General features: G+C 46.4%; 2 protein-coding genes across 2 annotated transcripts in view; both read left to right on the plus strand.

Annotated features, from left to right (window-relative positions):
• OXSR1 (oxidative stress responsive kinase 1) overlaps positions 1-18015 on the plus strand; it is an 89484-nt gene extending 71469 nt beyond the window's left edge. Inside the window, exons 9-18 of the mRNA XM_058034301.1 lie at positions 1498-1546; positions 4115-4180; positions 4421-4543; positions 9050-9085; positions 10643-10816; positions 12262-12338; positions 13212-13264; positions 13585-13653; positions 14524-14588; positions 15363-18015. Coding sequence (XP_057890284.1) covers positions 1498-1546; positions 4115-4180; positions 4421-4543; positions 9050-9085; positions 10643-10816; positions 12262-12338; positions 13212-13264; positions 13585-13653; positions 14524-14588; positions 15363-15437 — 787 coding nt within the window. The 3' untranslated portion in view covers positions 15438-18015. The remainder of the gene's footprint in view (positions 1-1497; positions 1547-4114; positions 4181-4420; positions 4544-9049; positions 9086-10642; positions 10817-12261; positions 12339-13211; positions 13265-13584; positions 13654-14523; positions 14589-15362) is intronic.
• Positions 18016-19344: 1329 nt separating this feature from the next.
• On the plus strand, positions 19345-26070 carry LOC131089964 (solute carrier family 22 member 13-like). The gene is made up of 10 exons (XM_058035013.1): positions 19345-19716; positions 20705-20808; positions 21146-21300; positions 22251-22419; positions 22850-22970; positions 23722-23819; positions 24116-24330; positions 24788-24896; positions 25022-25232; positions 25975-26070. The coding sequence occupies exons 1-10, from the start codon at positions 19345-19347 to the stop codon at positions 26068-26070; spliced, it is 1650 nt and encodes a 549-aa protein (XP_057890996.1).
• Positions 26071-27130: the final 1060 nt, after the last annotated feature.

A 27130-nucleotide genomic window follows, 5' to 3' on the forward strand; every position in this document is an offset into this window, starting at 1 on the left:
CCAGTCAAAACTGATTTGTGTTTACAAATCAGAAATTACAGGTTGGGCAATGTGTGTGTACTTGCAAAACTACATAAATAAACTTCTTACATTTTAGCAGTGCAGAGAAGGCTTTCAGTGTAGTTTTGACTTGTTTAATTATATGTAATATTTGGTTTGGATGGGAAATCAGGAAAAACACTGACAAATTTTACCAACATGTTTTCATCAATTCAGATTGCTTAAGTGACCTGATGACACTTTCAGCCTTCCTTGAACAGTGTCTTGACTGCTCAGTGACGTAGGAAATATTACCAAGGGGATGCTGTGTGTGCTGTGCCATTTTTTAATACCTCTTAGGTTGTTTTTTTTTTTCCTCCTCAGTAAGCAGACTTAATTTTGGAAAGGAAAAAGTGCTTTCATAAAATAATAATAATGACATTTTTCAGTTCCCTCTTGTGTCAGATCCAGGAACACAGGCTTCTCACGCACTGTGCAATGAGTCTCTCTCTTCTAACAAGCATTGCACTTGAAATGCATAATGAATCCAGTGGAGTGCTTGATAAAAGTTGATAGCTGGGTTTTTTTTTTCCCAGCATGACATTTTTTCACCTTTCTACAGCATATCCTATCCTTGCAGGTTAGGATGTGTGCTGGTCAGGTTATGCATAATCACTGAATTGTGGCACAGCCCTGCTCTCCTCAAGCACTTCTGGCAGCCACTGGTGTTGTCCTGACTGTGGGAGCTGGGGGTTGGCATATTGCATGGGATTGAATTCAGTGCAATTGCTTTTTCATTATTTTAGGGGCTCCTTGCTCTGAGGTGAATGCCTTTTGTTGGAGTAGTCTGTGATGAAATAAACCCTGTGATGAATGGCCTTTACAAGTCACTGATTAAACTCTGTTACTATTTAAGCACTGTTTGCAGTGTGGAAAATGCTGCAAGCTGCCACTTTCTCATGCAGGCTTGAGTCTTTAGCAAATTCCTCCTAAACCAACTAAGGGATGTCTCTCCAGTATTTATTCTGAAGTCTGACATAAAGGGGAAAATAGTTTATACTTGTTCATGTTCTTTTAGACCCAGATTGATCATCCTGCCTGTATTTAATAGAACTAATTACACACATTTAATCAGGTATCTCTGAAATAACTGGTACTTGCACAGGGTGAGTACTGCACTCCAGTGATGATTCTGTGATTTCCATTTTGAGCAAATTCTTTCTGTGATTCTGTTGTTATCTAAGAGTCTCAAGTTCAGCATCAAAATGGGAGCAAATTCTCCCCACCAGTCCCAAGTTATTCATTGCTTTTGAACAGAATAAACCTTGTTCACAATACACTGAGTAATTTAAAAGATTGCTGGTGTAAAATTTACTTGGAATACATTGATTTTAGGGGAATTATACAGGAGAAGCTGATGCCCTCACAAGATGCCAACAAGCTGCAGCAGCCTGGAAGACCGTTGGGTTGAAAGGGAGCATTTATAATTGTCTTTTCTACATCTGTTTTTATTGACAGACCAACAGCAGCAGAACTCCTAAGACACAAATTTTTCACAAAAGCAAAGGTAAGAAAACACTTCCCAAACTGATTTGTGCAGAGGCTGTGGAAAGGACTTTTCAGAAGCACGATAGGTGTGGGTGACAGCTTTACTGGCAGGAGTGTGGGCTCTTTCACTTGGAGCCAGCAGAGCTGAGTGGGTTGAATGGGCCATTGTGAAGGAGCAGAATAAAATCCCCCTTCTGTATCTCCTGTGTATGCTGTTGTTAACAGAAGTTATCTAGGAATTCTTGAGCATTCAGTGCCTTTTGGGTTTGTTCTTCCTTTGTAATGGTGCCACTCTGGCTGCCTGTCCAACCTCAAAGGTCTCTGCTGCAGTGAGTGTAACTTAGATTTTAGTGAACTCTCCAATCAGTCTGTGTGTGAGGGGCTGAATGAGGCCCACTGTGCAAGAGCTACCTAAAGATATTTCACCCTGTGTTGCCTTATGGAAAGTGAAGATGCTGTGATACAAACCAGTGGGAAACTCCCATTTCTAGCCTTGGAGAGAAGTGCCAGCAAGCATTATGTAATTACTGCCTGGGGATTAGTGCATCTGCAACGTGCAAGGTCTTACTGAGGGAGACAGACAGCAGCAGCACAGGGCAGGATTTGCATTTCCATGAGCATGGGGAATGTTTTCTGTTTGCTTATTTTTTTTGTGATCAAAGTGCACAGGATTTATACAGAATACAGATTAAACTGTCAAAAAGAGACTGCATGCTTGGCATAGCACAGCAGCATCACCAATTAATCTGGGAGTTTTAAACTCCCAGATTAAGATGCTTAAATGGATTTGGCCACACCAGGTATCTGTACAGGAGCTGGATGCCCTGGTAAAGCTGACAGGAATCTTTACAGGTGCAACCCAGGGAGAGCTGCACTTCCTCTTCATGAGGATCAGATCATGAAGTGCTGATCTCTTTGGTGACCAGTGACAGGACCTGAGGGAATGGCCTGAAGCTGTGTCAGGGGATGTTCAGTTTGGATATTAGGGAAATGTTCTTCCACCAGAGGGTGGTGGGGCACTGAACAGGCTCCCCAGGAAATGGTCATGACCTCAAGGCTGCCAGAGCTCCAGGAGCATTTGGACAACACTCTCAGGTGGGGTTGTTGGGGAGTCCTGTGCAGGGCAGGAGTTGGACTCGATCCTTGTGGGTCCCTTCTGACTCAGGGTATTGTGTGATTTGATAATTTTATGAACCAGGGAAGTCTGGAGGGTGATCCAGTTGATGAAATGCAGAAGTTTGCTTTAGGGCAGGTTTAATTGATGTCTGGGCTCTTGACAGTATTAACTGGGGTTTCACTGCCTGTAGTGGGATTTTAGGCAGCTGATTAGTCTGCATTTGTATGCTGGATGCACACTTGGTGTCCAAAGTGACAAGATGGTTTACACATTGCTGACCTTTCTCCGTTTGGTTCTGCAAGTTCTGGTTCATGTTACACTTCATTGTGTGTTAAATCTCCTTCGTGCTTTCATTAAGCTGCTGGAGACATATTAGCATGGGTGGTGATAGAAAATTAACATTATTGTAAATGAGGCACTGCTTAACCAGCCAGCACTGGAGTGCAAAGTGTGCCACTTCACACTTGGGGTTAAATTACTGTCACACATCAGCCACTGCCAAACTGACAGCTGCAGCTTGAGGAGTGCAGCTTCTATACATCTATATTGAGTCATATATTTAAATACCATCTAGGTTATGTAAAAGTGTGGTTTGATAATGCTGGGAGCCACTTATCAGGAATGACAGTGTGTCTTGAGACTCTCCATCCTGCCTGCAAGCAACCATCCTGGGGGAGCTCTGCGTGGGCAGGGACAGCAGAGCTCTCCAACTGCACTGGTGTGGTGTGGCATACCCAGCCAAATGCCAGAATGCTGGCCTGGACTGCCCTGCCTCCCCTGCTGCCACAAGTTTGGCCCCACACTTCAGCAGTGAGAAAATTGTATTCTCAGGAGCCCACACTGGCCAGGCAGGAGCAGCTTGCTGAAGAGGAAATTTAATACAATAAAGCATCATGGCAGTTCCCCAGTATTCAGTCTGTTGTGATCACTGCATTTACTTCCTCTCTAAACATAAATGCTGTACATTTTTTCAGCCACTTTAAATCTTGCTGTCCCAGTTTCTGTTTGCTCCAGCACAGAGGGATTCCTACATACCAACCTGTCTGAGGTTTGCCTTTGACAGTTGGACAGGCATAAATTTAGGAGTAAGATAAAGCAAAGAGGTTGAATCCAGGTGGTGTAGTAGCTGCAAGTGGAAGAATGCCAAATGCCTCAGCAGGGTACCAGATACTGCAGTATAAAATGTGTATTTCCAAATAAATCAGAATAATATCCAGCTCCTCAGTTGTTAATTCCATGTCACTTTGCATAAAGAGAGTGCCACTGTTAACTGAAAAGGTATTTAAGATGAAACATCACATACTGCAGCCCAAAGTAGGGGAGTGGTTCATATCCTTGGGGGAGTAGGGATGAAACATGTAAACCACTTTCTGCTAGAAACAACTTAACAGTTACTTTGTCAGAAACAGTGAAGGCATCAAAGAACTGCATTTTCAGCAATGCAAATGTTTGCTATTTTTTTCTTTGCAGAATAAAGAGTTTTTACAAGAGAAGATGTTGCAGAGAGCACCAACAATCACTGAAAGATCCAAAAAGGTACTGAAATCCTCCTGGGCTCTTGCTGTTACAGTTGTACTATTTTTTGAGCTTGTATTCACATTTTAAATAATAACTACTGCAGTACAGCTTTTTCTAGGTAGAGCTGTTAGTTTCAATAAAATAATCAGACACCGTGGCAGGTGATGGAAACTGAAGATGTTCTGTGCTATTTCTTCTAAAATCAGCTGTAGAAACTGTTTGCTTGAGATGTAAATTCTGTGTTCTTGTGCTGGGCAGGTCCGGAGAGTCCCAGGCTCCAGTGGGCGTCTTCATAAGACTGAAGATGGTGGCTGGGAATGGAGTGATGATGAGCTTGATGAGGAAAGTGAGGAAGGCAGAGCAGCAATTTCACAGCTCAGGGTGGGTCCTCAAACTTCACTGTCTCTGTTTTGTTGTCCAGTTGTGGTAGGTCTAAAAATATTTGGGGAGCACATGATACACAGCAAGCTGTAATCCCTTCCCTGGAGTTGGGAGCTGAAGCAAAGGAAGCAGACTGAAGGTTGAAGAAATTGTATTGATCTGTTCTGTCATTGTGGTGGGGCACAGCTGCTCTCATTTAGGAATGTTCAGCATAATTGGAAATGTTAATTCAGACAGCCTGCTCCCAGCTCAGAATACTAATACACTGCAGCTAGGATATTCACTTTAAGGGTGCTGACTGCTTGAGATGCTTTCTTCTGGAAGTGTCAGGAAAGGTTTTATCCTACTGCCCTCTCCAGGATGGAGCTGAAATCAATAGGGCCTGTTCTTATGGCTGATTCCTGAAACGTGCAGGGCCTGGTTCTGCCCCCCCAGTTACACTGAAATCCATTAATCCTGGTAGAAAACCTCACAGCATCCCTGAAGTCACAGGAGGGATTAGTCTTGTGCTTGAAAATCCTCAAGAAAGCACCACTTCCCCCTCCCAACACATATACAAGCCCACCAACAATTCAGAGAAATAATACATGATGATCAGCTGAAAGATTACAATGAATTGTCAGGTTGTCTTCCCCCAGCAGCCACCTGTGTGAGTTTTGGCTATAATGGTTTGCCTGGTCTCTTTTCACTACAGCAGGTGGCTGGAAGTGGACTCTGTTTTAATCATCCTGTAATTGAATTAGTGAGACAGTGAAGGATGTTTAGAGGAAGCTTTTCAGTGTGAAAGGGAAAAAAGCAGTGTTGGTTTGAAGCATTTATCCCTTTACAACTTCTCTCATTTCTCTTTCATTAGTCTGGCATCTGTTGCTGTTCTGAATAGACACTTGAATATTAAATGCAAGATTTTGCATCTTTTCAGCATCTTCTGAAATGCTTGGGGTTTTTAAAAGCCATTTGATACAGTAAATGCATTATTTGTGACAGCAACTCTTGTGATTTCTTAAAGAGCTTATTGTGTCCAGCTTCATATTATACATGATCAAGGAAAATCTCTTGGCACCAGGTAGCTGCTACTGAAATTCTTTGATGAATAAGCTGTAAGATACAAGCTGAATTCTTCTAAATTCCTTTTGTAGGCTAGAATACTATCAAATTTTAGGAGGCAATATTATAAAAGACCCTAAATCTGTTCCAGAAATTATTTAGAACTTGTATCTTGTCTCAAAGCTCAGGCTGCCATGGCTTAACACTGTTTACTGTGTTTTGAACAGCACTTACTTGTTTCATTCCTCCTAGGCAGGAAAAAGCAGATTGACACACATGTTTACAAGTTCCTTTTCAAGACAGTTTTTATTTTGATGCTTTGATATATTTTCCTTGTACTGCTGCCTGTCCTGATCACTCTCATTTGGGCTGTGCTTGCCCCTTGCTTGTAGGTCCCTCATTCAGCAAACCTTTAGGGAGGATTTTTGGAGTGGTAGGTCTTGATTCAGTTACCTCCCTGTAGATGTATTTTATAACTTTGGAGGCACCCCATGTGTAACACAGCACTCCTGCCTGTTCCAGGATGTCAGGAAGGGCACTGTGGAACCTCACACCTCTCTACATGTCTGCCTGGGTACTTGAATTTGATTCCTTTTCAAGCAGTCCTAAGACTTGTATCCAAACTGCCAATTTTTTGCCATGAATACAGTGGTGTTATTGAGGATTAGTGTTTATCCTGTGTTTTTGGTCATATTTCAAACACTTGGTATAAATTCCACCTGTCTGTAAATCCCTCTGCAATTTTAACCAAGTTGTTGGGTAGAATAACTTGTGTTAACTAGGTTAACTAACCTTTTTTTCCTGCCCTTGCAGTGGGGGTGAAGTAGAGGATTTTTAAAGGTCCTTTCCAACCCAAAACAATTTGTGATTTTGTCTGTACCTGCATTTTACTGCAGTAAAAGGAGGCCCTTCAGACTGACTTAATGTGCCAAAATACTGGAGTATTAACCTGCATAAAATTGTCTACATAAATGGGAAGTGTTGGTATTTTTTACTTGTTTCCACTTCACAGAAAAAAAAAGGGTGAATTTAATATGTGCAAACATATATTCTACAAGTCTCTTCCTAGGACTGCACCTGAAACAGGCAAATATTTATTATACCCAAAGCCAAAAATATATCCTCAATTCACTGAATATGGTGACTTGCTGGGTCAACATTACTTTTTGGATATAAAGACCTTCTGAACTTCCTCCCTGCATTTAAAACCTTGAATTGAAATGAAGGCAGTTGTGCTCTGTGGGCTTTTAAATTGTGCACTTTCTGTTACCTGATCAGTCTATGCAGTGGTGAGTTGTGTGGTCACATTTCACTGCTTACTCACATCATCTTTGATTACACAAGCAGAAATTAGTTAGAACTAATCTCCAAAGTCATCCTATTTGTGCCTTAGGTAAATGTTTTTTAATGTTTGTCCTGTTTTCTTTCTGTCCATGTGTTTAATAAAATAATAAAATTGTTAAGGTTGGAAAAGACCTCCAGGACTGTTGATAGCCCAGAGCCACTATGCTCACCACTGACCCTGTTCCCAAGGGCCACCTCTTCATATTTTCTGAGCACCTCCAGAGGTGGTGACTCTACCACTTTACTGAAAGGGTGCCCAGGGAAGAAATCTTTCCTGATATCCAATCCAAACCTTCCCTGGTGCAACTTGAAGCCATTTCTTCTTTTCACTTGTTACCTGGGAAAAGAGCCTGATCCCCACCTGCCTGCACCCTCCTGTCAGGGAGTTGTGGAGACTGAGAAGGTCCCCCCTGAGCCTCCTTTCCTCCAGGCTGAGCCCCCCTCACCTCTCTCAGCTGCTCCTGGGGCTCCAGGGCCATTCCCACTCCAGCCCCTCAACGTCCTTCTGGTACTGAGGGACCCAAGACTGAGCACAGCACTCAGGGTGCCTCAGCAGTGCTGGGTACAAGGGACAGTCCCTGCTCTGCTGGCCACACTCTTCCTGAGCCAGGTGCCATTGGCCTTCTTGGCCACCTGGGCACTTGCTGGCTCATACTCAGCTGGCTCTCACCACTTCTGTTGGTCATTTCTCTGGATCAGTTGTCAGCTGAGGGGCAGGGCCAGTGTTCCCATACTCATCTGCACAGTGCTTAGCACACTGATCTTTCCTTTTATGTCATTCCTGGAGGCATCCAGGTACTCTTGGATGTGAGCTTTGTTCCTGGAAGAACACTGCAGCACCTGTGGCCTGCAGGTGTGGAGCAGGGCTGTTTCTCTGGGAGCAATGCCATGTTTTTCATCCCACCTGATAATTGTCAAGTAAAGGCTGAGCACACTGAGATGGATTTCAGGCTTTACTTTTCAGACTGTGTGACTTTTTCCCTGACACTGCCTGCACACAGTTATGTTGAGGGAACTGTTCCTTCTCCCCCTGTCCAGAGGCCTTTCTGAAACTTGCTGTTCTGAGAGTAAGACTTCTTGACTTTTTCTCACAAGAAGCCTTTGAGTCATATGCTATAAATTGCTTTGATCTGCACTCATTAAGATAGTGGCCACTGTTAGTGGAAAAACTCCCTCAGAGAAGGGGCCTGATGAGCTTTTATGTTCTGCTGTCCAGTTTGTACTGTCCAAACAGCAACCTGCTAGACCCTTATGTGGAGAAGGAACAGGGTTTTCTTACTCCCAGCATGGACCAAACCATCCCACCTATCTCCGCTAATTGGACTTGTTGGAAGTCAAAGTTGCAGGCTCTCTTAATTGCAGGGCTTTCCAGGAATACTTGGCAATTCCCCCTGCTCTTGTGAAACAGCTGGTGCAGTGCTATCTCTGTTTTACTGATAAGCAAAAGTTGGTCACGTTGCTTTGCCTGCACTTTCCCCATTGTTCCCTGGTCTCTGTTTCACTGCTGAGTGTGCACCCACCTGTCAATTCTCTGCTTTCTCCCACAAAGAGCACAGCAGAATGCAGGGTTCAAAAGCAGGGAAAGCAGGCCAGGGATTTCCTTCTAAAAAGCAGCACAAGCAAGGCTGATTCCTCCCTCCCACCCTACAAAGGTTCTGTATGTTTTAAGCAAGTTGATTTGGAAACTACCTCCCTAAGTAAGTGAAGGGGAACTTGTTTTCTAGCAGAATTCTGCCAGGCAGATCTGTGTTTATCTTTTTCTGCCAGACTTGAGTAGCTTAAAATAGATTTTCCCATCTTGATGCTTAAGTAATTTTATCCAATCTGAGTGATCTTCAAGAATCCTGGATTTTGCTAATGAGTAACAGTGACAGCAACTTAGGGTATTGTGTGCCTCTGTGGAAATAATGACTGCAGGGTTTGAAATGTGGCTGTGTTTCTGGGTGGTAAAATGTGACAACAAATTGTCTGGTGTCCCTTTTATCATGCATCTTAATACACATGTGTAACTTCAAACAATTAGGTAGGTTTCTCATGTTCAGTATGGTTCTGACAAGTCCTCCTAGTCAGTAAGCTTCACTGTGGTCCAGTGATGACATCTTTTTCTCTGTTTTTCAGTCTCCCAGAGTGAAAGAACCTGTACAGAATTCCGAGGTAAGTTATAATTGCAAATGGCTTCTTGAAAAGATGACTCCTAATTATTGCTGGTGTTTCAAGGAACATGCTTTATTAGCCTTTGAAAGCAATATTGTGTGAAGTAGAAGCCAGTATCTAGCTGAGTTCTGTTTGAAGAGTTCCCTATAAAAGGGATCCTTGGCTGTGTAGTGCCAAGAGCTCTTCTTGAAGTAAGTTTGTTGCATGTCTTGCTGAGGTAAAAGTCTGTTTGTTGCAAGGTAATTAATTGGTCACAATAATAATCTGAGCAAAACAAATATCTTCTCATTTCCTCCTTAAAAAAACCTGCAAACTGCACAAACCCAGCAGAACACAACTTTAGGATGTCTGGTTTGTATTGTCTAATTCTCTGGTTTGGAACCTGTGCTCAGAACTGTGAAAGAATTCTGCACTAGTATTTGATAGCAAACACACCTTCAGTTGTAATTTATCATCTTTCTTCACTTCTGAACTGTTTCTAACATTAGGAATATTACTATGTCTCATCTTTCAGTGATAGGGACAGCTTATCTGCCAGAGACTGTGCAGTGTCTGTCTGTCTTTTTCCTACCTGTGTTGAAAGATAAACAGAGCTGTCTCCTAGAAATTAGTCTTGGGTTGGGCTGTCCTGTTCTTCCTTTATTTGTTCCCAAGAAGTGTTTATAAAGGGAGATTTTGAGAAAGACTACAGTTCTGGCATTGTAATTTGACATAAATTCTAAATTAAAAAAAAAAAAAGCTGAAAACCAGGATCCCTTTGGGATGAATTTTCCCATTGGAAGTCTCCTGTCCAGGTTTCCAGCACTGAAGGTGATTTATATTTCCTACAACCTGCCAGAGTAAGCTGGAGGGCACACTGAAGTGCCATCAAGCTGACAGTTCTTTGGCTCCTGTGCCAAAATTGGTTTCTCTGTACTGAATAACAAGAGATAAAAAAGAGATTAAATTTCCATTTAGCTCATTTTCCCCACCCTCCAATTAATTTCATATGGATTTTTTTTGTTTGCTTGATTTGGTTTGTTTTTTGCAAGAGACTTAAGTCCAATCCTAAATCTTCTCTAGTGTGATTTGAAGAGCTCTAAATTCACTTTCCATTGACACCCAAATTACTCTGACATTTGCTTGGTGGAAGGCTCAGTTGTCAATAGTTATCTCAGTGCTTTGCTGGGGTTTGTTCTCTGAAAGGAACCACAAGTCCAAGCAGGGCTCCTCTGCTCTGAGGGCATGGCTGCTTGAAAATACAAGTAGGACTCAGATTCCAGGGAAGAGGGAGACTGAAGGACAGGGTGCTCTCATCCCAGCTGGATATATCTGTGTACATGCAGCCTTGCCACAGAGTGGAATTTTTGTCCAAGATCCACAGCCATGCTGGTGTCTTGGTTTACTGGTGAGTAGAACTTGCAAATGTCAGGACAGAATGGGTCCCTGGACATATGGACACATTAAACTGAACTTCTCTAAGTGGTTTATGTGGCAGACAAGCACTTCTGGGAAAGCTGGTGCTTGAATCAAAACTCTTGAGTTCCTTTTCTCACTAAAACTCCTTTTTGCTTGCAGCTGTTTCCATCAGCTGAACCTCCAGGTCCTTCACTCAATGCTCCAGCACAGGCACCTACTGAACTACCTCAGGCTGCAGGACAAGCACCTGCACAACCTCCAACTGCTGTACCTCCAGCCAGCCAGGCTCCTCCAGCAGCCCCAGCCCCAGCAGCAGCCCCAGCAGCAGCCCAGGTGAGAGCAGACACCCTTCCTTACCTGTTCAATTCCAGATGTGCCAGAACACTCTGAAACAGTGGAAGTTTGACATATTATTGGCAACATTAAAATAGCTTTGATACTTAAATCAACCCCCTTCACATCTCTTTAAAAAGGCCAGTATTTAATCCCTGAATTTTATGCAGCAGTTGAAGCACCAGCAGCAGTGAAGGCTGGAGCAGTGTTGGTGTCAGTGACACTTGGGACATGCACTAATAGAATATCTGCCACTAGTGCCCAATATCTTATTTATTGGTAGCTTGTCCTAAGCTGAACTTCATGAACTTGTGTCTGTGTCTTCTGCTCTACAGCTCTTTGTATCAATGTGCTCTTTTTTATAGCTCTACATTCATTCTTCCTCACAGCTCTGTGTGTCAGTGTGTGTTATTCTTTGTGGCTCTCCTCTGGTTCTTGTTGCTCACTGGTTACTGTTTTGCAGAGCTCTGGGCTTCTCCATGAACCCTTGTTTGTTTTCACTGACCTGGTGGTTTTCAGCTTGAACAGAAACCAGGTTGTGATCAGAAGCCCTGAGCTGCATTGCTGGGCCAAAAGCACCTTGGAATAAAAAGCTAGTTTTAAACAAAGTGTTCTTTTCCTTTTCTCTTGTGAAAAAACAAATGGTCTAGATGAAAAACACTTGGTCAAGACTTCTATGCTTAAATTATCAGCCTGGTGTTGTGTCTGTCTTGCTCCTTCAGGTCTAAAACCCTTGCCTCAGCATGGGCAGTACAGGTGACTGACCCCTCTCTGTTTTAATTGGGTTTTTGTGGTGGAGATTGAATAACACTTAGCTCTGTACTGGAAATATCACAAGTGCTGTAACAAGTGCAGGGCAACTCCTGGATCCTCCCTACTGGAAATCTGCTGCTAACCAATATGAAATTATTTGATTACATGTTCCAATAGTTACTCAGAAGTAATTTAGAATTTAAAATAGACAGGTATAAAATTGCTGCTAGATGCTCTTAAAGCCTTTGATTTCATGGGGAAAAAAAAAAGGTAACTGAGAGTACATGCTAATCTGCCTATTCAATTTTTTCCTGATACAGTTGTATCAGGTTTTTAAATCAGATGTTTGGGGCAGGGATTAAAACACAGGAGGTCTTGAAGCTGTCATGAATATCCAAAAACCTTAAGTTTTAATGTAAAGCAAGTAATCTTTTTACATTCTGAAGTCTCCTGGCATTTCTCAAAGTTGTGCAGCTTTTACTCTTTCCAAGACAATTGCAGAGAGCCTCCTGTTTAAGTGTGGAGTTTTCCTGGTTCATTGATCTGTTATCTTTCTCATTGCAGTGCCATGATTCCAATGATGAGTTAAACTCTTACTTGTATCAACTCTAAAGTTATCAAGGTTATCTCTAGTTTTAAAACCAGAGCAAGATATTGTTAACCTGCCTTAAAATGATGTAATCCTATTGCAGGCCCCACCTACAGCCCCTGCTGCAGCTCCGGTACAGGAAGATGTGAGAGTCCCCATCAACCTTGTATTAAGGTTAAGGTAAGGACACAAAACTGACCTGTTCTGTTAATGTGAGCCTTTGTAAAGAGGCCCACTGGCACTCTTCTGTGTGTTTTGATGAATAGGGTGGTGGTTAAGTGTGTGTCAGCTTGGATTTCATCTGCTCTTTGGAAACTGAGACCTGGAAATGCAGTTTATCACATCCACTTTGGTTTGGCAAAACCTGTATTGAAAGAGGTTTTGGTATTTGTGTAAGCATTGCTAAACTCTCATGGAGTGGGAAAGAGGAACTAGCTGGGTTCCCTCAAAGGATTCAGAGATCCAGGGGTTCTGGCCTTGTGCTGGTCCATCTTAATCTTCATGCACAACTTCAGACTCCAGCCAGTTCTGAGAGAGAAGAGCTTTTACCCAGTTCAGGGAGTGGATTCTGGTCTGTGTCACTGGAAACAGGCAGAAAAAAGAATCTTTCTATGCTCATCACACACACTGCTGTTTCTTATGAAAAACCTGCCTCTCATCTCTGGAGGCATCCTGGCTGTTGGTGGGCATTGGAGCGGGGATTCTGAGCATCACTTCCATAATGTGTGTGCACCTGCAGCCAGTGAGCACTTCCCCTCTGACATGTGCTCCAAGGATATCTCTGCTGAGGGATCTGAGTTGTTGAGACAGTGGAACAGCATGGCCTTGCAGCAGAGAGGTGGCACTCACCTATCCTGGGCTGCCCCAGGCTCTGCCAGGCTGGGAGGCCCCACTGCTGCTTCCACATGCACAGCAGAGTGATGAGTTTCTGCCTTTGAGGGGGTAGAATGCAATGGATTCACAGACTGGTTATTCAATGACAGCACTCTCTTTTGGCCATCTATCATGCCATGAAATGGTCTCTTTTCATAGAAAATTCTCTTCTTTCCACAGGAATTCAAATAAAGAGCTCCATGATATTCGGTTTGAATTCACCCCAGGGAAAGGTGAGCTGCTGGGAAATTCCAGTGTGTGAAGGGGAAGTTTTGTGTTTGGTGTTGTGCTGTTGTGTGAGTGTCTGTCCACAGTGCCTTCCTAAAGAGCTTGCTGTGGTTGGGCTTGGAGCACTGCTGTAAAACTCATGGATATGCCTAAAGTGCAGCCCTTCAGTGAATTCACAGCACCTGGTGTGCACCTGATATCTGTCTTTTGTAGAGGGCCCTTCTGCTGTTTGGATTGTACAAGCTCCTTTAGGTTCTGTGTGGTGCCTTCACCAGCTGGACAATTTCTGCTCTGTGGTGATGGCTCTTGGGTTTTTCCCCCACAGATACTGCAGATGGTGTGTCTCAGGAGCTCATTTCAGCAGGTCTTGTTGATGGCAGAGATCTGGTAATAGGTAATTACAAATTAATTTTTTCTGCTCTAACCATTTCAGTCATTTTTTGCATGTTAAAAATGACCTTATTAGTGGGTGATAGGAAAATTTCCTCTGGCCTTGTCCCTACCCCAGTGGCCCTGCACAACTGCTGTCAATTCTGCTGACAGTTCTGTGCCAACATGTAGGCAACCCCCAATTCACAGGAAGATGTTTTACTTGGTAACATTGTGAAGCAAATGTTCCTTGTAATGCAGAATGAAGTCTAATTGATGCATTAGCCAAATCATTATCATCTGACAGAGATGCATCACCAAACTGCTGCACAAGCCTGTGCTGCTCACAGGTCCTGTGCAGGAGAGTTCTGGGACTGGAATCAGCCAGGCTTTTTGGGTTTGATTAGGGCTGGGGAAGGAAGTGTGAGTTGCAGGTGCCCTGGGGCAGCAGCACGTTGTATGGGAGAACAGCTGCCTCAAACAGCAGTTTGATAAATAAATGAGTCCTCCTGTGCAGCAGGTGAGACTTTTAAACTGTCAGCACTGCCTGTGTATTCCAACTGCAGCAAGCAAAGCTGCTCCTTGTACACAGGAACAGCTGCTAGTGCAGAATTACTTCAATTTCCAGATGCAGTTGGGCATTTATTACTATTGATCCCATCACATCCTGGGAAAAATAACTACCTCTGAAAAAGTAATGTGATAACAATAACAGCATTTCACAGTTCAAAGCTTTAGGTTTAAGTAGACTGAGTCTAATTGAGATCTAAACCTTTCCTTATCAGTGTAAAAATTCAAAGTTTGTTAAGTAATAGAAAGAGGACTAATGACTTTGGGATGTTTTTCTCCAGCCTGCCCTAATATTTGCCCATTTCCTTTGTGTCTGTGATTTCAGTTGCAGCTAATTTGCAGAAAATTGTGGAAGAGCCCCAGGCAAACAGATCCATCACTTTCAGACTGGTATTTATTCCTGTTCCCTAATTGATCCAGTTGTCCCTTGCAAGGAGAAGGCATTGCATGTAGATGTTTACTGCAGGCATCTGATGTATGCACTCTAAATCCTCCCTTCTTTCCCAAAGCTTCTTACTGGTTGTGTAACTGTAGGCACTTCAGGCTCCCTGCTTGTATCCTCTGAGCAGCACCTGGATAAATAAGCATGAGATGATGTGTTAATTAATATATGTAAATGTTGCAGAGGGGTATTTTGGGGCTTGGAATGTGCACCTGCACAGACTTCTTTTTTGGAGGAAGAGAGTGAGGGAGGGTCCAGATACATTGTACCTGAGGAGGAAATGGGGAAATGAAGAAAAAAGGAAAATAAGAGTGGTGGGCCAAAGAAGAAAGCCAAAATTTGAGGTGGTGAAATTCAGGGGGAGTTACAGTGGCAAAGCGAAGGTGCAACCAGGTCATTGGGAGTGAAGCATTAAGTGCTCTTATTTACTCTTCCTGTAAGGAGTTTTCACTTGTTTTATGCCAATTATTGCACATATAATGTCTAGTTAGAGCAGACATTGGCAAAACTTCAGTTCTGGCCCTTCATACATAAAAAATAAAAAAAGGGCAAAAATACAAAAGCACTCAATTCTAACTTTGGGTAGTGCAAGCTGCTGAATACAGTGCAAAGCTGTCCTGTGGCTGCTTCCTCCCCCCAGGCTGTCTGATACACCTGCTTGTGGTTTCTGCTGGAAGGTAGAGCATGTGTGTTGCTATTTGGATCTCTCTTCCCTGTTTCAGGCATCTGGTGTCGATGGCTCCGAAATTCCGGATGATGGCAAACTTATAGGATTTGCACAGCTCAGCATCAGCTAAACATTGGTCCCAGGAGATGTTTCCCAACAGAGAACCCACATGTGCATATTTGTAATGCTTCTGTTAGCCTAAAAAAAACCACTACTGCCAAAGAATTGAACTACAGCCCCCTTCCTAGAAGCTTTAACATTTTCCTTAATAGGATCACAAACCTTCCTGAAATTACCGATGACGTTTACACCTTTTGTAAACAACTCTCATGTTTTTGTATCTGTCATCTCAAACATGCAGACCCAACACATCATTGCCTGCATGTTCATTTTATTATTGCCTTACTTTAAAGAAAAATACTACTGAGTACGAAGCAGGGGGTTCCACTGCTCTGATGATCTTGCCTAAGTGTTTGCTTACATGTGGTTTCATTTTTTTTTCACTTGCTGTTTTTGCACAAGTTTTAATACTGAACGGATTTTTTTCTTTTTTTTTTTTTGGTTCTTTACCTGCTTCTCCTTCTATCTGAAACACCAATGTACGTGTTGTTTGGGTCACCTGGAGTGCTGAGAAATCTGCTTCTCTTTGGCTGTGTGTTTAAAACTGCTGGTTTGAATGCTTGCACCTGAGAAAGCAAGCAGAGTCTTAACCTACAGGAGGGAGAGCTTCTTTCCCTTGTGTTTGTGTTTTGGAGAAGTTCCTTGACTTTGAGGTGTTAGAAGTCAGCTTCCCTATGTAAACTGCCTTAATTTTTTTCTTTTTTCTTTATCATTTTGGTTCTCTCCACATGAGTGCCAGGCATGGCATGAGGGCTGAACCTTTTAATTTACATTTAGCAGTCCTTCCTGCTGCTTTCATTCTGCATCTTAGGTGTAGTCTGTTCTTGAAGCAGACCAGGGAGGCATTGCTGCCTGGAAACTGGTCTTTCACATGGTGAACACAATATCCATGGTCACAAGGAGAGGAGATCTATGTCACTCTGCCTTTGGAACAGATGCACTTCCAAGTGTCCCTGAAACCCAGTTTGGTCATGCCTGGCTGGCTTCCCAATGTGTTCCCCAGTCCTTTGCAAGCTGGTACCCGTGGAACCATCCCTGTCGTGTTTTACAGCAATAAAGAATCACCAGTAGAGTGGCTGTACTGGGCAAAAGCGGGCGCTGGGTTTGTCCCTCCTGCTCTCAATCCCTTGGGTCGTCGGGCTGCACCTCAGCCCAAGCCTCGACGTTTGATCAGGATGTCACTGCACCCCTGTCACACACGTATTTAGCTTTTCTTTCCATGTGGTGTTGAAGTTGAGTTTCTACATGAATAATATAAATTATGCTCTGAGTTTGATAAGAGACACTTGTAATGCAATATGTGAATAATAAATGGTGTTGACTTTTTTTTTTTCCTACTGTTTCACAGTTGGCCTTTTTAACTGCTCTTGGCTCTGGAGTGTTTTCTACACAGAAGTTGTAAGTCTGTAATTTAACATGCAGATGGAAACGAGCTTTGTTTCCATCAGACACAAACAATGCAGAAACAGAGCGGAATGACTAGGTTCAATTAGGACTTTTGTTCTGTTTCTTTGTTTTTCTTTTTTTTTTTTTTTTTAATTTCCAAGTCTTCAGATGAACAATCTGTATTTATATCTTGTTCTCTATGAGCAGCTGTGGAAGCTTCCTGAATTGTGCATGTTCTTTTTTTACCGCCCCTGTTGCTTGTAGCCTCTGGGTGGATATTGGCTGTGTCCCCATGGGCTGTCTGCAGCCCCATGGCTGCTGAGTGTGAAGGGGAGGGAGTGGAAGATGAGAATTTGGGAGTGAGGTCATCCTGGGGTGCTGAGCCCAGGAAGCAAGTGCCCGATAGCAGGGAGTTGGTGGTGGCTGGGTTGGCAGGTGTGTGTTGGCACCATTCCCTGACACAAAGCACTCCCTGCAGTGTCCCCCATTGAGCTTGTTGGCTTGGGAAGAGCAGGCTGGCACCTTGTTTTTCCCATCACCCTGTGCTCAGTGTGGATGTGTTGGCAGCCTTTAGGATACAGAGACAAGGTAGTTGTGGTACAGTATTATTTTCCCTCTGCCTGCATGCCCTGGGGACCTCCTCATTCATTTGTGTACTGGTGCTGAGGAAGGTTAGGACTCAAACTGCTCAAATGGAACAATGCAGTATCTATTTATTGTTATTCCCCATTTTCCCAAAGCCAGGACTTAGAGAGCTTGAGCTCACGCTAAGCCAAGGTTCCGTAGTTCTTTAATGGAGAAAATAAGCGAGGAAGAAGCTGATGGGTTTTGCTCTATGGATCTCCAGAATATTGGGTAGGGATCCAGAATATTTACTTGGGCTATTACAGTGCTAGACAACTGTCTTTTCTGATGTTGTTCCAGTAAGTGCCAATGCTGTTCATAATTGTTTTCCAGTGTCATTAAGAATTTGGTTTTTGTGCAAATTTCTGATCTGAACCTGGAAGCAGGTGGTAATTTTAAGTTAGTTCCTACTTTTAAGGACAATGCTCTGTTAATGAAAACGGATCCTCTTCACAACTTTGGTGTATTGTAGATTATAATGAAAGATGTAAAATAGTCAGGCTTTTTTTCCTTTTTTGGACTTTGTATTTTACTGCATGTGTCTAATTTTTAATCAATAAAGAACAAATTGTCCATTGCCAGGTGTGTGATGTGTGCTTTGCTTGTCACTGGGTTGGTTGGTTTGTCTGAGTGATGTCTGCAACCCCTGGGGCGTTTGGTTGGGGTGGTGGGAGGTTTGACAGCCCCCAGGAAAACTCTGTAGGGAAAGGGAGATCAAGTCCAGGCTGGATGGGGCTCTGAGTAACGTGGTCGGGTGGGAAGTGTCCCTGCCCATGGCAGAGGTGGAACTGGATGAGTTTTAAGGTGCCTTCCCACCCAAACCATTCCATCTCTGTGCATCTCTGCAGGAGCTGTGTGCAGAAATGGAGCCAGGAGGGCACTCAGGATGGTGCCCTGAGAGCTTGTCTGTAGCTGAGAGGTTTGCTTCAAGCTCTGCATGCCCTGTGCAACTGGGAATGAGCTTCCCCTGTCCAGGAAAGCCTCAGGATGACACAGGCTGATGTGAAAGTGGGAGGATTTGTACCCTGACAGGTGGTGAGAGCATGAACTGCACTCCCTCCTCCACAATAATTGTTCTTAGTGGGTGCCCTGGTCAGCCCCAGTGGGGCATCCATGGTGTTTTCCAGCATGCTTTACAATGCCCTTCTCATGGATCTGTGGGCAGCAGGAGTATCCAGGTGGCTTTTGGGCACCTCGTGGACATTACTAAGGGGTCCCAGGCAAATGCTTTACCTCCATAAGGGATGGGCTGAACAGTGCTGGATTTGTGTTCTCAATGATCATTTTAGGCATTTCAGCCTCAAGCACCATTGCCCTGTTTCAGATTTCTCCATCCCTTTCCCCTTTCCCCAAGTCCTTTCTGCATTTAGCCCCCAGCAGCTGCAGGGTGGCCCAGAACTGGTGGGAAGGGGGGACATCCTGTGCCTCTTGCTTGTGTTGCACAGGGAAGCTGCAGAAGGTGAAGGGAATGGCATCTCCATCCCCTGGAATCACAATGAACTGGCCGCCCTTCCTCATTTCTGGTTCTGCCCATCATTAACATAATTCCCTTTATTCCTCTGGGCTTGTTGCCAGCTCTGCATCACTCTGGTCTCATTTTGGCCCCTCTGAACCTGGCTTTCCTGAGTGGCTCAAATGCAAATGCAGCTGTTGTAGTGACTGTGAAGAAGAGTCTGTTCCCTGTCCATGCCACCTGGCCCTGGCACAGCAGCTGGCCCAGGTTCCCTGGGGTCCTTCTGCCCCAGCCAGCACTGGATGTTTGTGGGTGGCACAGGGATGATTAATATATTACATGGTGTACTTCTAGTGACTGCCTATAACTGCAGAGCTTATCTGAGGTTTAAACATTAATTCCAGCCCTCTGGGAAGTCTGTCCCAGCACTGTCCTGTCCCAGACACAGCCACCAATGTCAGGTGTCGGGGAAATTTTGAAAGCAGTTGGTGATTTTGGGCGATTCCAGAAATGCCTGGTGCTGCTGTCCGTGATCCCCTGCCTCAGTGTGGCTTTCCACCAGTTTTGCCAGCTTTTCATGGTGGTGGAAGTGCCTCACCACTGTGACACCAGCTGGATCCTCGCCGTGGGCCCCAACCTGACAGAGGAAGAGCAGCTGAACCTCACCCTGCCCCGGGGCCCCGACGGGCACTTTGAGCAGTGCTCCATGTTCTCCCCGGTGGACTGGGACCTGGATTCCATCCTGGCCTATGGGCTGAACCACACTGAGAAGTGCAGCAGTGGCTGGGTGTACCCCTCCGAGCAGCCACCGTCCCTGCTGACCGAGGTCTGTACCTGCTGCTGCATCTGCTGGGTGTGGAAGGGATGGGGCACCAAATGGCCACAGCTCCCCCAGAGCTGGTGCCTGACCATGGTGCAGCTGGGATTTACAGCAGGTGTGGGCAGGGGACCTTGGCTTCACCACACAAGCCCCAGGTGTGATCCTGGAGAGGGTGCAGGCTGTGCCAGAGGTGCCAGTGGGGAGATGAATCACTCCTGCAGGGACCTCCTGCCCCTGGGATTCCCCATCCCTCTGCATCCAGGGAGTAACCTTTCCAATTTAATATCATGGAATGGTTTGGCTCAGAAGGGTCCTTTAAAAGTCATCTAGTCCAACCCTCAACATCACAATTGTTAGCTGAGAAAGATGCTAAATTAACATAAAGGTGAGTAGGTTTAGATTAAATGTTAGGAAGAAATTCTTCACTGTTAGGGTGGTAAAGCCCTGGCACAGGTTGCCCAGAGAAGCTGTGGCTGTCCCATCCCTGGAAATGTTCAAGGCCAGGTTGGATGGGGCTCTGATTTATCTGATCTAGTGTAAGGTGCCCTGCCCATGGCAAGAGAGTTCAAATTAGATGATCTTAATGTCCCTTCCAGCCCAAACCATTTTATGATTCTATAATCCTTCCTATGGCACTCCTTCCATTGATGCCCTCTGGGTGCTGGCAATTGCAGGACATCTTTTTAACAGAAACTGCTTGTCCCAGGAATCAGCATTGCATCTTTTCTCCTCTGGGAGCTCAGGTGGTCTGAGGAAGCAAGCTGCTGCTTCTGTCTCCAGGCCCACCTAAAGCAAAATTTGCTGACCAGGAGGCTCCCCTGGGCTGGCTGGGCTGGACAAGGGGGACTCCTGCAGGTCCCAGTACATGGGAGAGGGACCCCAGTGAGTGCCCCAAGGGCTTGTCCCACCTCTGCCTTGTGTGCCCTCTGCATACTGTGGGGATTCACATCCTTGGAAGTGGGTTTACCAAAGCATCTCTTTCTCCTTTCTCCAGTTTGACCTGGTGTGTGACAGGAAGGACCTCAATGACATTGCCCAGGCCATCTACATGGCAGGGCTGCTCCTGGGATCCATGATCTTTGGGCCTCTGAGTGACAGGTGAGGAGCCACAAGCCCCTGCCCAGGGTCTGTGCAAAGGCAGGACAGCACAGACCAGGTGGTGTGAGCCTGTCTGGACTGTGCACCCTGTGCATTTTGTTACCACTTCTCACTGCAGGGACCCTGACCAAAGTCCTCGGGTCCCATGAGGACATGGCCACACAGGGAGGTGGAGGGAGAGAGACACAGCATGTGTGCACAGTGCTTCCCTTGTCACCCCACAGTCTACTCTGAGCCTTATCAGGGTGATAAGAATCACTGTCTAACTTGCTGGGCTCCTTGCCATCTCCATGGGGTCTCTCCAGACACCGATTTTGTGTTCCCTGTTTCTCCCCAGGATCGGCCGCCGCCCGGTCGTTCTGATCTCCGTCTTCCTGCAGGGCTTGTTTGGCCTGGGAATTGCCTTTGTGCCCCATTTCTATGTGTACATGGCCTTCAGGTGTGTGGTGGGGGCCTCCGTGTCAGGGATCACCATGACATTACTGGCCTTAGGTGAGTAGGATGCCCTTGCCCTGGGGCATCTCAAGATGCAATAGATAAGTCTTCAAAGAAATAAAAATATCCGTGTTTGACTAGAAAAACACCATGGTGAGGACAGGTCTTGATCTTCACTGTACTTTGGCAACTTCTCAGCCGTCAGTCAGAGCTTTGGGGAGCATCTCTCTCCAGCCAGTGCTCAGAGGAGGGCAATGGGAGTGTCCCAGAAGAGGAGGTCAGTCTAATCCTCACCTCCAGAATAATTCTTCTCCAGGGAAACACCTGTGTGGGATCTCAGCACATCAGTCCTGATGTGCAGAGTGACCGAGACCACCCTTGGGGGGCTCAGAGGTCCTGGAATGTTGCCAGAAGTGTCTGGTGGCAGGACGTTGATCCTGCACAGGAGACAACACCTGTATGAGGATGGGAGGATTTCACTGGGATAAATGGTGGAGGGATAAGTTAATTAGAGAGTGAAACACAGGGTTTAAGATTTCTGTACAGGGGGGTCTAGAGAAGTAAGATGGAGGAACTGGGGCGTGTCCTGTCCTCCTTCTTCTTCTTCTTCTTGGCCTCCATCTTCTGTGGTGATGTTGGCACTTTGGGATTGTTTATTACTAAAGGTGTACTGGTCAATAAGGGTAAAAGGTATTGGGGGAAATAGGTAAATATCTTATACGTAGTTTTGAGTATAAAGATAAGTGACCGCCCCGGGGGCTCTCAGTGTGCTCATGGCTGGCTGCTGTGCAGACCTCTGTCGGGCCGAGAGAAAATCTTTTAGATAAAAAATTAATAAACACTGAAGACCGAGAAAAAACCTGAAGCCTCTTCTCGTCCTTTGGAGCGCGGGCTGCCCAAGGCCACCCCAGGCCCTTCCAGGCCATAAAACAGCCAAGAAACCAACACACCTGTTTGCATCAGGGGAAATAATTTGGATGACTCTGAGCCTTCCTTCTTCCTTTCAGCTACAGAATGGATTGGTGTCTCCTCCCGGCCAAATGCAGTGCTCACCTCTCACTGCTGCTTTGCCATCGGGCAGATGATTTTGGCTGGTTTGAGTTATGGGATTCGCAACTGGAGGCTGCTGGAAATTGCAGGATCTGCTCTTATATTTGCCTTTTTCTTCTGCATGGGGTAAGCAGGATGTGGACAGAGCTCCTGCAGATGTGACAGCAGTGTGAGGGTGTGAGTGAGGAGGAGGCAGCAGCTCAGAACCAAGCTGGGTCTTTCCCATCGGAGTGCAGGTGCTGGAGGAGCTGCTGCAGAGCTCAGCACATCTCCCTGGACGCTGCACTGCTGAGAGCAGCAGCTGCTCTGCTTCAGGTCTCCAAATGTGGCCTTTGGAGCCTAAATTTAGGGTGTTTAGACCCATTGATCCCTGATCCGTTCACTTTAGAGTTGGGCTTGATGATCCTTGTGGGTCTCTCCCAAGGCTGAAGGTTCTGTGGTTCTGGGATCTGATCCTGTGGTGATTCCAAGGCTTGCTGGACATGGTCCCAGAGAAAGGGACTGTGGGGGATCTCAGCAGGACACAGCAGATTGTGCTGGCCTCCTCTCGTGGCAGGGTGCTCCCAGAGTCACCTCGCTGGCTGGTGACCAAGGGTAGAATCGAGGAAGCCAAGAAGGTGCTGCAGAAGGCGGCGGCCACCAACAAGTGCAGCCTCCCACCAGAGCTCCTGGAGCAGGTACTGGGGGGTCCTGGCCTCAGACACTGCCCTGGGCCTGGCAGCAGCTCCTGGAGCAGGGACTGGGGGGTCCTGGCCTCAGACACTGCCCTGGGCCTGGCAGCAGCCCCTGGAGCAGGTACTGGGGGGTCCTGGCCTCAGACACTGCCCTGGGCCTGGCAGCAGCTCCTGGAGCAGGGACTGGGGGGTCCTGGCCTCAGACACTGCCCTGGGCCTGGCAGCAGCTCCTGGGGCTCAGCTCATCCCAGAAACCTCTCTGCATTCCCACTGGGGCTGCTCTGGCCATGGGCTCTGGGGGACTCCAGCTCCAGCTGAGTTCCACAGGGACCAGGTCAGGCAAAAGGCCCAGCCTCTGCTGAGGCTCAGCCTGGAGCTTTCTGGGCTCCCCCTGGGCATGTGGGAAGGACTGAAATGCTTCCCTGGCTTTTCTCCTCTGAGCATTCCAGGAGTGTCACTGATGAGCACAGAGTCTCTCTTTAGTCTCTGTGTTTCCAGGCAGAAATGCCTGAAGGGGAGTTCCCTCCTTGCCCACCCCAAAGTCCCCACACTGGGGAGATGTTCATCCTGAGGAACCTCTCAGTCACCATGCCCTGTGCTGGGCACACAGAGGGCAGTGGGGCTGCCCTCCCTGCCACAGCACTGTGGTCACAGACCTGTCCCACTGAGGCTTTCTATGGTCTGCAGGTGGAAAAGGAGCTGGGCATGGGTTTCCTTTTCCTGCTCTGACTCTTTGTCTTTCTGTGTTTTGAAGTTGAAGCCTGAGAAAGAGGAGGTCAAGTCTGGAAGTTTCCTGGATCTCTTTCGGAAGAAGCACCTGCTGAAGGTGACTTTAATCATGTCATGTGCCTGGTAAGTCATTCCCTGGTGCATTCTTCCAAACTTTTAGGTGAAAGAAAAGAAGGGATTGACAATTAGTTATCAGGAAATTCACCTTGTGGCTTTTGAGTGTTACTTGATGGATATTTCTTCTTCTGCCTGTTTAAAATTCTTTGTGGGAAAGGTTATATCATTTTCAGCTTTGGCAGGCCTGTGGTATTCCTCTGGTTTTACATCTCTTGGGAAATGCTTGGTCCAAATAATTGGAGATCAATGCTGCATTTCCTCATGGCTGACACCTGCTCAGTGCCACCCTGCCTGGCTTTCAGGTTTGTGAACAGCTTTGTCTACTACGGGCTGAGTCTGAATGTGACAAATTTTGGCCTGGACATCTACCTGACTCAGCTGGCCTTTGGAGCAGTGGAAATCCCAGCCCGTTTTGCTTGTATCTTCACCCTGCAGAGGTTCGGGAGGAGGAAGACGCAGGCTGTTCTCCTGGTGCTGAGTGGCCTGGTGTGTCTGATCATCACTGGCATCCCTGAAGGTGAACAACCTCATCCCACACGGAGAGGACATCCTCTGGGACAGGGAGGCACAGAGCCTCAACCCTTCTCTTGCTCTTCTGTCCTCCCAGCCAGGGTGGCTCACATCCCTCTAGGCCTCAGCTGACCCTGGCCACACGGGCCTGGCTGAACCCACAGGGCCCAAACGAAAATTTTCTTGTTGATAGCACACAGCAGAGGGCAGAACTGAGTCCAGTGGGCTCCTTGTCAACAGAGCTGTGCTCTGGGAAAATTAATCCCTGGGGAGGTGAGATGGTGGGTGCAGAGCGCACTGAAAGTGGCCACCAGGCCAGAGCAGCCTGGCCCATGCTCAGACACTGTCAGAGGCCACGGCTCCCTGCAGGTGACACAGTTGTCCCTGCAATCCCCAGTCACCATCTGTGAGTGGTGCTGAGCCCTACCCCATCCCACACCAGCCATCTCTCCTCCTCCCCTCAGACCAGCCCGTGGCAACCACCGTCCTGGCCACCATTGGCAAGTTTGCTGCCTCAGCCTCCTTCTCCACCTCCTACGTCTACGCTGCTGAGCTCTTCCCCACGGTCGTCAGGTGAGTTCTCCCCACATTTGGAGTGACCAGCAGTAATGGTGGTGGGGCAGGAGTTGTCCCCATGGCTCATCCCCATGGTGGCCTGGGGGTGCTGACCCCAGCCCACAGCTCCCTCTGTCCCACAGGCAGACGGGCGTGGGGCTGTGCTCTGTGTCGGCGCGGGTGGCCGGGATCCTGGCCCCGCTGGTCCGGCTGCTGGGCCAGCACCACCGGGCCATCCCCATGGCCATCTTTGGCAGTGCCCCCGTGCTGGGGGGGCTGCTCTGCATCCTGCTGCCCGAGACCTGTGGCACCGACCTGGCAGATGACACAGGGGATGGCCACCCTCCGGCTCAGGTGGGTGCTGGTGCTGCCTCTGGGGTGGGGACTTGGGCAGCCAGTGCTGGGGGAGCCCCTTGGATGTGCTGGGGGTTTCTTTAGGAGTTACAGAGGGAATTCATGTGGAAGTCACCCATTCTTGCATGTCGAAGTCATCCATGTCGCTATAGGACATGAAACAACATGAGCACGCACACCGCTGCTCTCAAGGTGAAGAAAAAGGGAAGTTTATTTTCTGACTCCAACATTTATAGTTTCCCAAAAGTGACAGTGGATTGGAGGCTGAAAGTGCCACCTCTCCAATGACACTGGACAAACCAACAGTCTGTCAAATTCCTCCTCCTCCATAAAAGAATGCAAAGCAATAAGTTATTTACAGACAGTGTGTGAGAAAGTTCATTACAAGAATGTAAACATTAGAAGGCTTAGAAAATCTTAAAAAATCAGTGTGACACATCCCTTTATTCCCATCCATGGGATGCAACAGCCAGTGCTTCCTCCCTCTGCCCTCCTCAGGGAAGTGCTGGTGCCTTGTAGCCCCATCCTCTGGCTTTCACCCTCTCATAGCTCCCAGCCCTCATTCCCCATGGGGCCAGCTGGAATTGCACCCCAATACTTCTGTTGTCTTGCAGGGAGAAGGGTGTCCACAGGGACAGTCAGGAATGGGATCCAAGTTGCTGAAGGCTGCTTGTCTCAGGGCCAGCTGCCATCAGCCCATGGCACACCTTTCCTGCTTTTACACCCTTTTCCCTTTCACCAGGTCTGTGAAAATGCCACCAGCAGCTCTCAGAATGGGCAGGTGAAAGGAAAAGGTGCTGACCAAGACAATGAGAGCACGAAGACCACCTACTTCTAGCTGGGTCTGCAGGTGGCTGTGGATAAAGGCAGCCCAGTGCTGTGTGGGCACAGAGGACAGGCAGGGTGTCTCCTCCACAGGACACCACCTTTGCCTGGGCCATCACTGCCAATTCTTGGGTTTCCTTGTCTTTTTTGCCTTCCTGTATCTCCCTCTGTAGCTTGTCCTCAGGCACTGCAGGCTGTCACTGGTGTCCAACTGTGCTCTCACTAGGGAAAATTAGGTGCTTTTTACTTGAGGGGAAAAGAGAAAGAAATCAAGAATTAGAATGGAGGCACTTCCTCTTCATTTTTCCTGCTATGTCTCCAGGAAGGTGAGACTGTAAACTTTGTCCAGTGAGACACCCACTAGAGCATTGAATAAACTTGCAAGAGAGAACTGGGCTCACTAACAGGAGAGCTGGAGCAGATGCAGCACTGAAAATAATCTCACACTTGCAAGGAGTGATTTATCGTGGCTGTCTAGCAAGATCATCCCATCATCCCGTTCTCTCATCAAAACACTCCTTTTTATTTTTTTGTAAATTTGAGATACTCAGCTGAGAAAAAGAAAAAAAAAGTGACGGAAGAAACAGCATGCAGGGAGCAAGGATGTCTAACAGGCAGCAGAATTTTCCTTTCAGTGCTGGTGGCTTTGAATTGATGCCTGTCATGATGCTTAGGGCATGGAAAATGGTGCTGTTGGGCTGCAGTGTGGGACCAAATTGATTTGTCCATTCCAGGAAACTGAGAGATGTTGTGGCAGTTGGTCTCTTAGAAAAAAGGACAAATCTTTCTGGGAAATGTCAAGTCTTTTCTACTCTGTTCTAATCTATTCCTTTTTTGCTGGATCCCTTTTGTCTTTAAGAGATTTAGGACTGCTTTTGTCTTATACTGTTAAGAAAAAAAAAGTGTTTTTCCTGTGCTTCCTTTCATATTATCTCAGGCCCCTCAATCCAACTTTCTTTTCCCACTGGATGGGTACAGAAGAAGCTTGGGACCTGCACATGGTGGTTCTTCCTCTTTGACTGTAAAACTCAAAGGTTATTTTCTGGTAGTGTCAAGAAATGTTAAACCACAGT

This window comes from Melospiza georgiana, chromosome 1 (genome assembly GCF_028018845.1).
Source record: "Melospiza georgiana isolate bMelGeo1 chromosome 1, bMelGeo1.pri, whole genome shotgun sequence".
NCBI classification, from domain to species: Eukaryota; Metazoa; Chordata; class Aves; order Passeriformes; family Passerellidae; genus Melospiza; species Melospiza georgiana.

Bases quoted from the DNA above. Each gene is read 5' to 3' on its own strand.
- LOC131089964 (XM_058035013.1), top strand. From the start codon at position 19,345: ATGTCAGGTGTCGGGGAAATTTTGAAAGCAGTTGGTGATTTTGGGCGA. The intron at 20,809-21,145 runs GTGAGGAGCCAC...GTTTCTCCCCAG, and splicing joins TTTGGGCCTCTGAGTGACAG to GATCGGCCGCCGCCCGGTCG. The intron at 24,331-24,787 runs GTGAACAACCTC...TCCTCCCCTCAG, and splicing joins CATCACTGGCATCCCTGAAG to ACCAGCCCGTGGCAACCACC.